Genomic DNA, 13,079 nt, shown 5'->3' on the forward strand with positions numbered 1-13,079 from the left:
ACATTTGACTCCTTCTCTTTCTCTTTTGTGTGTATGATCTACCATTGAGTGTTACACTTTTGTATGTTTTTATTATGTCATATATCAACCTTTCACTTCCAAATGTAGGACACACTTAAATTTTCTTGTAGGGCTGGTCTGGTCGTGAATACCCTCAGTTTTTGCTTGTCTGGGAAATACTATTTTTTCTTCATTTTTGAAGGATAACTTTGCTGGGTGTAGTATTCTTGATTAGCAGGTATTTTTTTTCTTTTAGCACTTTGAATATATCCTTGCATTCTGTCCTATCCTATGAGAGTTCTGCTGAGAGATCTGCTGTTGATCTGATGGGGTTCCATTATATATAACTTGATGCTTTTCTTTCACTGTTTTTAGAATTCTGTCTTTGGCTTTTGTCACTTTGAGTATAATATGCCTTGGAGAAGACATTTTTGGGTTGAATCTGTTTGGGATCTTTGAGCTTCCTGTATGTAGATGTTTATATCTCTTGCAAGACTTGGGAAGTTTTTAGCTATTATTTCATTAAATAGATTTTCTATGCCTTTGGACATCTTTTGCCCTTCTGGAATTCCCCAAATTAGAATATTTGGTCACTTTATAGTGTCTTATATTTCACACAGGATTTCTTCTTTCTTTCTTATTCCTTTGTTTGTTTGTTTGTTTGTTTGTTTGTTTGTTTTTGCCTGACTAGATTATTTCAAAAGACCTGTATTCAAGAATTCTTTATTCTGGCCAGGTGCGGTGGCTCATGCCTATAATCCCAGCACTTTGGGAGGCCGAGGCAGGCTGATCATGAGGTCAGGAGATTGCGACCATCCTGGCTAACACAGTGAAACCCTGTCTCTACTAAAAATACAAAAAATTAGCTGGGCATGGTGGCATGTGTCTGTAGTCCCAGCTACTCAGGAGGTTGAAGCAGGAGAATCACTTGAACTCAGGAGGGAGAGGTTGCAGTGAGCTGAGATCGCACCACTGCACTCCAGCCTGGCAACAGAGCAAGACTCCATCTCAAAACAAAAAAATTCTTTATTCTGTTTGATCTAGCATATTGTTGAAGCTCTTGATTGTATTTTTCAGTTTTATTCATTGAATTCTTCAGTTCCAGAATTTCTGTTTGGTTCTTTTTGTTTGTCTCTTTGTTGAATTTCTCACTCAGATCATGAATTGTTTTTCTGATTTCTTTGTATTGTTTGTGTTTTCCTCTATCTCACTGAACTTCTTTAATATCATTATATTGAATTCTTTCTCAGGTATTTCATAGATTTCTTTTTGGTTGGAATGTGTTGCTGGAGAATTATTATTATTTTGTTTTATTTTTTATATCTTGAAATGGAGTTTTGCTCTTGTTGCCCAGGCTGGAGTGCAGTGGCACAATCTTGGCCCATCGCAACCTCTGCCTCCTGGGTTCAAGCAATTCTCCTGCCTCAGTCTCCTGAGTAGCTGGGATTACAAGCACGTGCCACCACGCCTGGCTAATTTTTGTATTTTTAGTAGAGATGGGGTTTCTCCATGTTGGTCAGTCTAGTCCTGAACTCCCAACCTCAGGTGATCCTCCCACCTTGGCCTCACAAAGTGCTGGGATTACAGGAGTGAGCCACCATGCCTGGTCACTGGAGAATTATGGTGTTCTTATTGTGTCCTTGCTTTTTTATATTTCTTATGTCCTATGTTTGTTTCTGTGCATCTGGTATCATAGTTGCTTCTCCAATTTTATGGACTGGCTTTTATAGGGACGGAGTTTTTCCTATAGATGTATCTATAGTGTTGGTTGGGTTTGACTTTGGCTTTGATTCTGGGTGGACACAGCAGTGTAGTCTCCATATGATTTCTTCAGCTGTAATCAGCATCAGTCATGTCTGTGAGTTAGTCAGTGACTTAGGCTATTAGTGGAGGCTATGGTGAGGCTTTGCTGGGGACAGGGATGCCAGATGAGCCAGTCTTTGGGTACCAGTGGTGGTGATAGCAGGCCAGCATGCCAGCTTTTGGGCCCCTGGGTGGCATTAACAAGCACTCATGGTAGTAGGTCTAGGTGGGCCAATCCTTGGTCAGTGGTAGCAGTGGGCCAGGTGGGTGGGTGGGTCCTCGGGCCCTAAGTGGTGTATGTGGCATCAGTGATGGCAGTAGCAGCAGTGGCCCAACTCTTAGGCCCCAAAGCCTCACATGGGAGTGCCAGTGGTGGTGGTGGTGGGCCAGTCCTCAGGTCTTCAGGTGGCACACGGGTGAGTTCTGGCAGTGGTGGCAGGCTGGGTGGGCCTGTCCTCAGGTTCCCAAAAGGCAAATTTTAATGTAGTCGCTGGCAGTGGTGGACAGGGCAGGGCAATCTGTAAGCCCCCAGATGATGTGCATGGGTGCTGGGAGTGGCAAGCGGGGCAGGCCTATCTTTAGATCCCTTGATGACATGTGTGAGCACAGGGGTGGGCTGGTCCCCAGGCCCCCTGATGGTGCATGTGAGCACTGGCAGTGGGTGGGGCAGGTCTGTTGTCAGGCCCCCCTGATGGTGCATGCAGCCATCAATATTAGTGGATGGGGCAGGTTGATCCCTAAATCCCCCCAACGACACACGTGGTTGCCAGTGGTGGTGGCAACAGATTGGGCAGGCCTGTCCTTAGACTCCTGGAAGACGTGTATGGGCGCCAGTGGTGACTGGTGGATGAGTCAGACCCCAGATCCCGCGACAGCATACATGGGCACCAGTGGTGGTGGGTGGGGCAGGCCTGTCCTCAGGCCTCACGACGCCACCTGGTGGGCTGATCTTCAGGCCCTCTGAAGGTGTATATGGGTGTCTGGTGGCCCTGCTGCTGGGGAAGTGGCAGAGTTGCTGACAGTGGCAGCAGCTGCAGGCAGATGGCTCTTGGGTTCTGGGGAGCTTGTGCGTCAGCCCCTTGGCCCTGGGGACAGCCTCCCTGGTGCACTGCATCACCTGTTCCCCAGGGTGTAGGACACTGTGTGGATTAGAGTGCTGTGGACACAGCTGTACCACTGAGTCCAGGGAGTGTTGTGAACCTGCAGCCTTTTGAGTAGACATGAGGGGTGGGTGTTAGCAGGGCTCCAGGGATGTGGAGAAGTAGGGGCTGTTGGACCCCAGGGCAAGATATAGTCTGATGGGGGCTGGGCTCTCAACATGGCGCCATGCTGCAGCTGCTTGGGTCTGGGGGGCTGGAGGCTGTGCGATTCAGTGTGAACGCCATCTCTGGAACAATACTGTTATGTGGAGTCCAGGTAGCTTCCTATACGAGTCTCAGGGTCCAAATGGCTCTCCCATGGCTAGCATTACCAAAGTCTGCAGTGGAATATGGACCACTGGGATCTCTCAATTACCTTTTCCTGCATTGGGAAGTTTCTTCTGGCTCCAAGCTGACCCTAGCACGGCCAACTGCTTTGTTTCCCTCTATTTTCGTGCCTCAGAGATCCTCTGTCCCTCTTTTGCTGGATTCCAGTGTTCTTTCTTTGATGCTCTATTCAACTTGTGATAGTCTGCTTATTGTTTGGGCCCATCTTTGTTAGGGAGGCAAGTTCTGGGTGCCTCTAGCCAGCCATCTTGAAGCCCATAATAATTTTTCTGGGAGACACGGTCTCACTCTGTTTCCCAGGCCCCAGGCTAGAGTGTGGTGATATGATCATGACTCAATGCGGTCTCAGCGTCCTGGGCTCAAGTGATCCTCCCACCTCAGCCTCCTGAGTAGCGGGGACTACAGGCGCACACCACCATGCCCAGTAAATTTTCTCTATTTTTTGTAGAGACTTGGTTTCCCTATGTTGTTCAGGCTGGTCTTGCACTCTTGGGCTCAAGTGATCCTCCCATCTTTGCCTTCCAAAGTCCTAGGATTACAGGTGTGACCTACCATGCCAGCCAGCCTACAATAATTCCTAAAGCAAGTAAATGTATTAATCAGAATTCTGAGTGGCAGAGACCAATTCAAACTAGTTTATGCAAAAATCAAGGCATTTAATGTTTGTAACACCAAATCACAGGAGTGGATGTGACTTCAGAGATGATTGGATCCAGGGAGCCAGATGCTATCAAGACTCTCCTCTTGCTTTATCCCTTCTGTCTCTCTCTCTCTCATTGACCTTGTTCGACACTGGCAATCCTAGACTCACATTCTTATAGCATTGTAACCAATGAGAAGAGAGCACTTCTGACTCCAGTGCAGGGAATCCCAGGCCTATCCTGGACCACTTGCTTATCCTTTGTTTGGCAGGTAGGGATATACACCATTGAATTTGCCTGGCCTGGTCAGCCCCCACCCCTGTAGTGGTCAGAGAGTGCTTTGGATACAGTAAGTAGCTTTATGGTTGAGGGGAAGAGGCATGGTTTCCCAAGAGAAGAAGGGTGTGGTTCTGGGAAGACAAACAATAGACTTTCACTAGTTTGCAGATGAAACAGGCTCACAGAGACTAGGCACAGAGCTCACTCAAGGTCACACAACTATCAAGGAGCAGAGAAGAAATCCTTTTAGGTTTCAAGACACACCGACTCCCTAAGTGACCAGGTGTGGTGAGTGGCATGGGTTGCTGAGGTGTATTGTGGAATTTTCAGCAAAGACCTCACTAAGGCATTTGTATTTCTGAATTGGTGTTTATCCTCCATAGAGGGAAAAAGAGGAACGTGGTGACTCTTGGTGTCCTTCAGGCCTAGATGAGTGGGTGAGCATCACAATTATCCTTTTGTTCATGTTTCTTCCTCCTCTTATTGTATTCCTTTTGCAACATAAAAGGGTTAATATATGAGACACTATACAAATGCAAATCCAGATTATAGGGCTTATGTCTCCTTTGAAGGACATGGCAGCCTTTAACATTTTTAAAATGATATTTAAAAGACTTGACCCAGAGAGGGAGAGCGAGCCAAGGAGCATATTCATAAATCTCAGCTTACCCCAGTGTCTGTCTGAATAAACATCTTCAAGTTAAACCGTGGTTGGGTGGGAAGTGACTTCTTTATGTAGGTGAATCCATCAGTCCTCCTAACCTTTCTTGGAGGAATGTGGTTATTGTTTTTTTCCAGCAAACTTAGGGAAACCAGATGTTCAATGCTTAATGAATGAGCTGCAAAATGGGTCCACTAAAGTATTTTGGGGGTCAGCTGTTTCTCTCCAGCTGTGTGGAGGGCAGAGACAGCAGCAGCTTCTACAAGTGGCTTGTAAGTCTGGGGACACGCAGGCCACTTCTGTTTTCTCTTCATGTGCTAGCTGGAGGAAAGGGCAGATGTTTCATTGTTAACAGAAGATTCTAGTGCTTGGTGTCTGTGCTCAGTCTAAGACACCCAGACAGCCATTCCTGCCTCGCTATGCCCCTTCCTTCAGTTTTGCTGATACCTACACTTCAAGTCATCTCCCTGGGAGAGAATTGGTGGTCTGGTTAAGAGGGAAGGTCTGTATGAAGACTGAAGAGCTATTACCGCTTTAGAATCCTTGAGCCTGTTCAGGTTATCCGAATAAATAACGGTGTCAAGAAAAAGTATGGCATGTAAGTTTTTGTTTCAAAGCACTTAAGAGACTTGGACTATTGCCTTGAAAAGCAACTTGCATTTTGCCTGGAAGGCTAAATGTGTGGAAATGCTGAAGGATAACTTCAAGTTTTAATTTTTCCTTATTGCTAAGCTATTTAATCCTGTGGACCAGGGAGAAGAAACATAAGGAAGAGTCACCCTTTTTATCTTTATCATTTTAAAGAGCTTTTTGGTTCCTACGGGCCAGTCTTGGCTGTGGCAACACCATTCGCTCGCTCATTCATTCATCTGACAAAAATTTTCAAATACATGCCACATGCCATGTGGTGCAGTGGAGACACAGTAAGGAATATGACTTGGTTTCTGCACTCACGGATTTCAACAGAGGGCTGTTGGCAAATCCAGGAAAGGCCATTTGTTTGTGCCTCGTCCGGGCATGACTAGGGGACATTTATAAAGGAGAGGGTGCCATAGAACTGGGGTTGGAGAAAGGGCAGGAGTGATGCATTGGACAAAGAGCAGGAAGATCTTCCAGGCGGGGGAAACATTGCGTGAAAAGACACAGGACTAGAGGAGACTCTGATGCATTTGGGGAACTATACGTAGTTGAAGCAAGAGCTCTGTGTCTGAGAGATGTCTTGGCTGGGGTTGTCTCTTGGCTCAATACCACGGGAAGGAAGGGGCTGAGAAAAGGGGAAGTCAGCCACATCCAAGCGACTCTGCAGCTCGCCCTGATGGGTCTTCTTTCCCCTCCAGCTCCCACCTATTTTGATGCGTGGGAAGTATTCCCAACAGGGTTTGAGTCAGGGGCCCCTGCCAACATTGATAATTAACTGAAGAAAGTACAGAAGAGAAGTAAGAATGAATCTTGTGTTTATTAAATTGCTATCGGTAAAACACAGCATTATGAGGGGGCGGAATGAGAAACTGAAGCGTGGGGAAATTGAGTGTGGTCCCTGCAGTCGTTTTGTTTTTAGTTGCAGTTAGGATACTAATTCGAGGTGGTGTTTGATGTTTCAAAACAAACTATGAAAATATGAGGGAGTGATAATAAATGACAAACCCAGGCAGTCCAGAGGTCACTTTCAAATGTAAAGGCATTTCTGCCACTTATGACGGTTTTATGTGAAAGTGAAATTTTGAAATGAAGATGAGGATTAAAGTGTAAGAGGAAAACATGTGGCAAAGATTCCATTATTTTTTCTGAATAGGTGTCAGAACATCAAAGATAACACCATCGGCATCGAGGAGAACGCAGTCTCCCTGACCTGTCGCTTTCACGTCACCGTCTTTAAATTCATAGGGGATTACGACGAAGTTCACCTTCACTGTGCAGTGTCACTCTGCGACTCAGAAAAGTACTCCTGTAAAATCGTAAGTGAGAATGTGAAAACAAAGTGCTTAGTCTTATTTCTCACTGTCTCGGTTTCCCAACATGAGGATCGTGAATGCCAGGTGGCCGGACTGGAAGCATCCATAGATGCTTGGGGTGGACAATCATCTTTGATGGGACAGTGAGAGAAAACACGGGGAAATATATCTATTTACTCTTCTATCTCTGAATTGTCAACCAGTCATGGGCTTAATGCTAGACTAGGGTTTCTCAAAGCTCGGCACTGTTGACATTTTGGACGGAATAATTCTTTGTTCTGGAGGACTGTTGTGTGCACTGTAGGATGTCAGCAACATTCCTCACCTCTACCCATGGATACCAATCACACTTTCCCCCAGTTTCGACACCCAGAATGTCTCCGGATGTTGCCAGTTGGCCTGGCTGAGAACCACCGCACTAGAGTCTCAAGGAGCCAGGCGGCCTGACTCTAATGACCATTGGGCCAAGTTCCACTCCACTACAGAACCAAACTCTTGAGCTCAGGATACAGTTTATCCAGGTGTCCTGCAGCTCACCTGATCTACATCAGGACCCTGGAGGGGATGAGGGATGAAGTAGCAAACTAATCATCTCTTCTGTGCCAGGCTTCCACCCCCACCACTTACGGGCTGGGTCCTTAAGATTCGATTGCCTGATACCTGGCCCCTAGCCTTTAACATTGCAGCTTTATGCTAACACCATGTTTGCAGAATCAAGATGTGAATTATGGTCAGGGTAACTTACAGATGATACTGCATACATTAGTGCCTGATGAGATACAGCAATCCTATTCCTGGGCAGGGAGCCTCTTTGAATCTCATTCCAGTGCGGATCCATCAGAAATGTAGGAGAGATTTTTAAAAAGGAAAAAGTACTAATTCCAGTGTGGAGAGTGTGTTTAATTCTGTTCAACACACAGCCTAGAGTCCCAGTGGATTCGATGATCAAGAATGCATTGGTTCTAATTAGTCTGAGCAGCAATAATGCTTGAGGCCAGAGTCACTGCCTCTTTTAGAGGTGAAAACATGGTGAAGAATAAGTTACCAGCTTAATTGTGTGAAATTTTTCCCCTGGTGTTCTGTCTTGCAGACTTGCCCACAAAATTCCAGGAGTGCCACAGATTACACAAAAGAACCCAAAGAACAGATCATTTCAGTGGGACCTATTAGGAGAAAAAGTATGTATGTTCTCTAAAACACACCCTAGATTATTAAAACAATGGGATTTGAAGGCTCAGACGTGTTTCACCTCTGATGTGGGTCCAGTGGATGAGGAGGCTGGTGTTGGGGACACCGGTTTGAGAACAGCACCCACTTCCTTAAAGACATCTTTTCATTGACATAAACATTCAACAATGGCATTGAGCTTTTCTTTGTCCTTCTCTTTTTTTTTGGGTGGGGGGTGGTGGTTTGGGGGAATTGAGTCTCGCTCTTTCTCCCAGGCTGGAGTGCAGTGGTGCGATCTCAGCTCACTGCAAGCTCTTCCTTCTGGGTTCATGCCATTCTCCTGCCTCAGCCTCCCGAGTAGCTGGGGCTACAGGCGCCCGCCACCACGCCCAGCTAATTTTTTTGTATTTTCAGTAGAGACAGGGTTTCACAGTGTTAGCCAGGATGGTCTCGATCTCCTGACCTTGTGATCCGCCCACCTCGGCTTCCCAAAGTGCTGGGATTACAGGTGTGAGCCACCGCACCCAGCCTGTCCTCCTCTCTTTTTAAAGCCTTGCCCTTCGATACCAGTGGAAGGGTTGAACTATGTGTAGTTAATCTTCCTAACTGCTCTTTTGTAGGGCTGGACTGGTGTGAGGACAATGGAGGGTGTGAGCAGATTTGCACGAGCAGGGTGGACGGGCCTCTCTGCAGCTGTGTAACAGGAACCCTGCAGGAGGATGGCAAGAGCTGCAGAGGTAGACACTCTTCTACCTTGGGGCAGGCAGCTAGGGGACACGGGAGATTCTTTACCCCAGAAGGAGAAATTCAGATTTGAAGCCCACTAGGTCAGCAAACTCTCCCTCAAAAACTCCAGAAATTAAGGAGGAAAGATGGGGAACATACCCAAGGAATTCTAGGGCCATTAAACAAACAACAACAACAACAACAACAAAAGAAAACCTTGCTTTTTCACCTCAAATATAAAGGTAATTTAAAAAACAAGTTATCCAGCCATTTAAGGACCATATATTGGCCTACATCTGGCTGTCAAGTCTGCTTGGGCTAAGGTTGGGATTGGGATGCTTCCTCCAGCAAACAAGCCTTAGCACATGGTTTCCCTGACCTCTAATGAGGTTGGCAGGACTCTCTTCTTTTTTGAGATGGAGTCTCACTCTGTCACCCAGGCTGGAGGGCAGTGGCACGACCTCAGCTCACTGCAACCTCTGCCTCCTGGGTTCAAGCGATTCTCCTGACTCAACCTCCCGAGTAACTGGGACTACAGGCACACGCCACCACGCCCAGCTAATTTTTGTATTTTTAGTAGAGACGGGTTTCACCATATTGGCCAGGCTGGTCTCAAACTCCTGACCTTGTGATCCGCCCACCTTGGCCTCCCAAAGTAGGACTCTCTTAAAGATTGGGTTAATTCTGTTACTTTGCTGCCTTCGGGTCATTTGGGTAAAATGGGTTCTTGGCAATGAAGTTTCCTTTTTTAGCTGAGTGCTGCAAAGATGTCTCATCCCTATCAAACAGGTATTTTTTCCCCATAGGGCTTACTGTGTTCCTCTCTGTTTACAGCCTCTAATTCTTCAGTCGAACTCCAAGTCTGGACGCTTCTTCTCGTCATGATCCAGATTTCATTATGGCATTTTGTCTATAAATCAGGCACGATCTCATAATTAACTCAAAGTTGCTATATAAAGTACTGTAATTTACTTACTTCAACTCCCTGTAGGATAAAAAGTGTGTGCCCTTAAGTCAAAACCTATTTGAAAGTGTCCAGCATCTCAGAATGATGCCACCTGCCTCCAACGGTCTGAGGTCCAGAAACCAGCGAACATGCAAGCTCCTCTTTCAGAATATGAAACGGGGCTTCTACAAGTCAGTTATGGAAAGTATATCTCTTGTGAAAAATTTCCAAACAGTTGTCACTAGAAACTTTGGTTCACATGAAAAACCAGTAAAGGAAAAAAATTCTGGTTAGAGAAGTCTGACCGGAAATCTGACCAGAGAAATCTATCAAGCCAGTGCTATTTCTGGATCACGTTTTTTTACAGAGAGAGCCTGTTGGAATGATTTTGAAGTGATGACTGGAAGGTTTGACTCCCTCTAAGGAATCTTGCTGGCGTTTGGAAGTGTCTGATCTATGATATGTATGTGTTCTGTCTATGAGGCGCTCTCCACCCACTGTATCCTTCAACCTTGCCATGGCAGCTTTGGCCGCTGGGGATACTGCTGACCTGGGGAACCCCACCCACTCTCCTACCCCCTCGAACCCAATCCCTTCTCTTTTTACAAATCAACCAAATACTTTTTAATGTGTTTTATCCTTAAATAAACTTTGTGTTCAAATATTCTCATTACTTGGTGGCTGGAATAATTCTTATTGATGTTAAGCTTTGTACACTAAAGAGCATGCCATGAATTTTTTTTTTTAAAGAAATAGCAGCAATTGGACCAGGAAGGCACTGTTGGCCAAAACGTTAATGCACCGTTATATTGCTGTTCGTGTGTACTTACAGAGCATTAGCAGAGCATTAAGGCACGGCGTAGAAGAGAAGCAGGCATCATCCTCTTTTGTAAGTGGTACACAAACACATATGTGCTATAATTAACTACAAAATGGAGGGCCTACTAAATATATCCCTGGAATGCTTTGCTTTTTAAGGGCAAAAACAAAGTAAAACCCACTTCAGGTTTATTTTAAAGTTGCCTTGGATTTAAACGGATCGCATTTTTGTATTTTTCTGGGAACTCTGAAAAGCTGAGCAAAAATGCTTAGTGCTCTTGAACGTGAGTGTGGGTGAAATGGCCATTGTCTCATATGTCAAAGCACTGGCATCATACTGTCACTAGGCTGAAGAAGTGGGGTGCAGACTGACTGTGCACTGAGCTGTTTTGTTCTCCCAGCCCCCTGGGAGAATCAACACATTCCAGCTTACCTCAGCAGTCACACATGCTATGCAGCTAAGCGGACAACTGGTATTGATGGAGAAGAATCTGCGTCTGCTTCTGCTTGGACATCTTAAGATCTTTTGGGAAAATACTGAGCATTGAGATGGCTTAAGGAATCAAACCATTGTCTGTTCTAGCTGAGACACAGTACTTCTTCCTCACCAAGACAGAAACGAATGTTAGGCGTGTGTTCTTCGTTTGCATGAAAACCTGGATTCCAGACTATCCCACACTTCAGGATCAGAGGATTGAGATGCGCTTATGCACCATTTCCATTCACACCATTAAAGGGTTAGGCTTTTGAAATCAAACATTATGAGTTGAATACAATAATGTCTCATTTATGGTTTTACCTGAGATCCTTAAATGATTTTTTTTTTCCCCCGAGACAGAGTCTCACTCCTGTTGCCAAGGCTGGAGTCCATTAGCATGATCTTGGCTCATTGCAGCCTCGACTTCCTGGGCTCAAGTGATCCTACCACTTCAACCTTCTGAGTAGCTGGGATTACAGGCACACACCACCATGCCCGGCTAATTTTTTATATTTTTAGTAGAGATGAGGTTTTACCGTGTTGCCCAGGCTGGTCTCGAAGTCCCAGGCTCAAGCAATCCACCCACCTTTTCCTCCCAAAGTGCTGGGATTATGGGCGTGAGCCACCATGCCTGCCTTTTTAGATGAATTTTAACTGAAAACATACAAGGAAGAAATGGTATATTACTTACTTGACAGCACCTCTTTATTGATTCCCATATTAAAGTCATTAGAGATTCCTCGATTAAAAATTCTAGTTTTTTTTTTTTTAAAAAAGCTTTTTAATTGAAATCCTTTTCGCCACACTTTCATTCTTGGCTTTTGGTTTTCTCGCTTAGTTGGCATCCTTCACATGTCTACCATCAGGATAAACCTGGTTGTAATGATGCAACAGAAAACCCCAGGCTGGGTGTGGTGGCTTATACCTATAATTCCGGCACTTTGGGAGACCCAGGCAGACAGATCTTGAGCCCAGGAGATTGAGACCAGCCTGAGCAACATAGTGAGAACCCATCTCTACAAAAAAATACAAAAATTAGCCAGGGGTGGTGGCGCATGCCTGTAGGCTCAGCTACTTGGGAGGCTCAGTTGGGAGGATCGCTTGAGCCTGGGAGGTAGAGGCTGCAGTGAGCTATTATCATGGCACTGCAATCCCGCCTGGACAACAGAATGAGATTTTGTCTCAAAAAAAAAAAAAAAAGAAATAGAACACCCCACAATTTCAGTGACTTACCAAGGTTTCTTTGTTGCTCACGCAAGTCACCCCTGCTTTCGTTGTCATCCTAGAATGGAAGTTGCTGGAGACTATTATCCTTCATTGTTGTCAGCTCAATGTGTGGCTTCAAGATTCACCTTGGCAAGGGAAGACAGCATGGAGAATCCCACCCTAGCTCTTCCGTGCTTCTGCCTGAAGTGACACGTATTGCTTCTGTTCCCACTTCATTGGTCAATGCAAGCCAGATGGTTGTAACTGACTTTTAGAGATGAGGAAGCACCAACTTCCCGTGTGCCTGGAAGGCAGAAGAGCTGGAAATCAGTGGTGATAGTGCTCACATTGCCTTCGAGCCAATCACTTCCATCTGGATTAAAGAGAAATACTTCTACAAAACTGAAAACAAATGGGCCCTTTAGTTGACTTCCTGGAAGGCAGAAGAACTGAGAGATGATCCTGACTCTTCTACTAATTCTCTGCTTGAAATGCAAATGATTACATGCCTCAATACCTTAATTTTCCTGTATGTAACATAAGAACATGAAGCTTCTTTTCAAATGTTCTTATGTCACAAAGTGACACTAGACACTTGACCGGGGAACCCTACCCACTCTCCTACGCCCTCGAACCTAATCCCTTGTCTTTGTACAAAGAGAAGCCATATGATAGTATATGGTTAAGATAACTTCAGAGCATTGCCTTTTCCTGCTGCTCTGAAAGATTTGCTTGCGGGGTAAAGGGGTGGGAAAGTGCGGGCTTAGCAAAGGTTGAAAAGGAAGTTAATTGGGAATCTTACTGACTTGGTATTTGTTTGATATCAAAAGAAACAACATCTTTGGGTCTGGCATTTGTGACCACTGGGAATTCTGTAGTTTCTTAACCAGTAGTAGGTATGTATTCTACTCAAA

General features: G+C 45.3%; 1 protein-coding gene across 6 annotated transcripts in view; it reads left to right on the forward strand.

Moving 5' to 3' along the window:
* TECTA (tectorin alpha) overlaps positions 1-10,332 on the forward strand; it is a 102,251-nt gene extending 91,919 nt beyond the window's left edge. For 4 of the 6 annotated variants that reach the window (XR_013404347.1, XM_028834086.2, XM_077964537.1 and 1 more), the window contains 4 exons: positions 6,664-6,826; positions 7,914-8,001; positions 8,611-8,727; positions 9,551-10,332. Coding sequence is in view for 4 of the 6 variants with exons in the window: in XM_028834086.2 (XP_028689919.2) it covers positions 6,664-6,826; positions 7,914-8,001; positions 8,611-8,727; positions 9,551-9,651 (469 nt within the window). In the remaining 2 variants the exon portion in view is untranslated. The remainder of the gene's footprint in view (positions 1-6,663; positions 6,827-7,913; positions 8,002-8,610; positions 8,728-9,550) is intronic. The other 2 variants (XR_013404348.1, XM_077964538.1) reach the window with 1 other exon arrangement.
* The last annotated feature ends 2,747 nt before the right edge of the window (positions 10,333-13,079 follow it).

Source organism: Macaca mulatta, chromosome 14, assembly GCF_049350105.2.
Source record: "Macaca mulatta isolate MMU2019108-1 chromosome 14, T2T-MMU8v2.0, whole genome shotgun sequence".
Lineage (NCBI taxonomy): Eukaryota > Metazoa > Chordata > Mammalia > Primates > Cercopithecidae > Macaca > Macaca mulatta.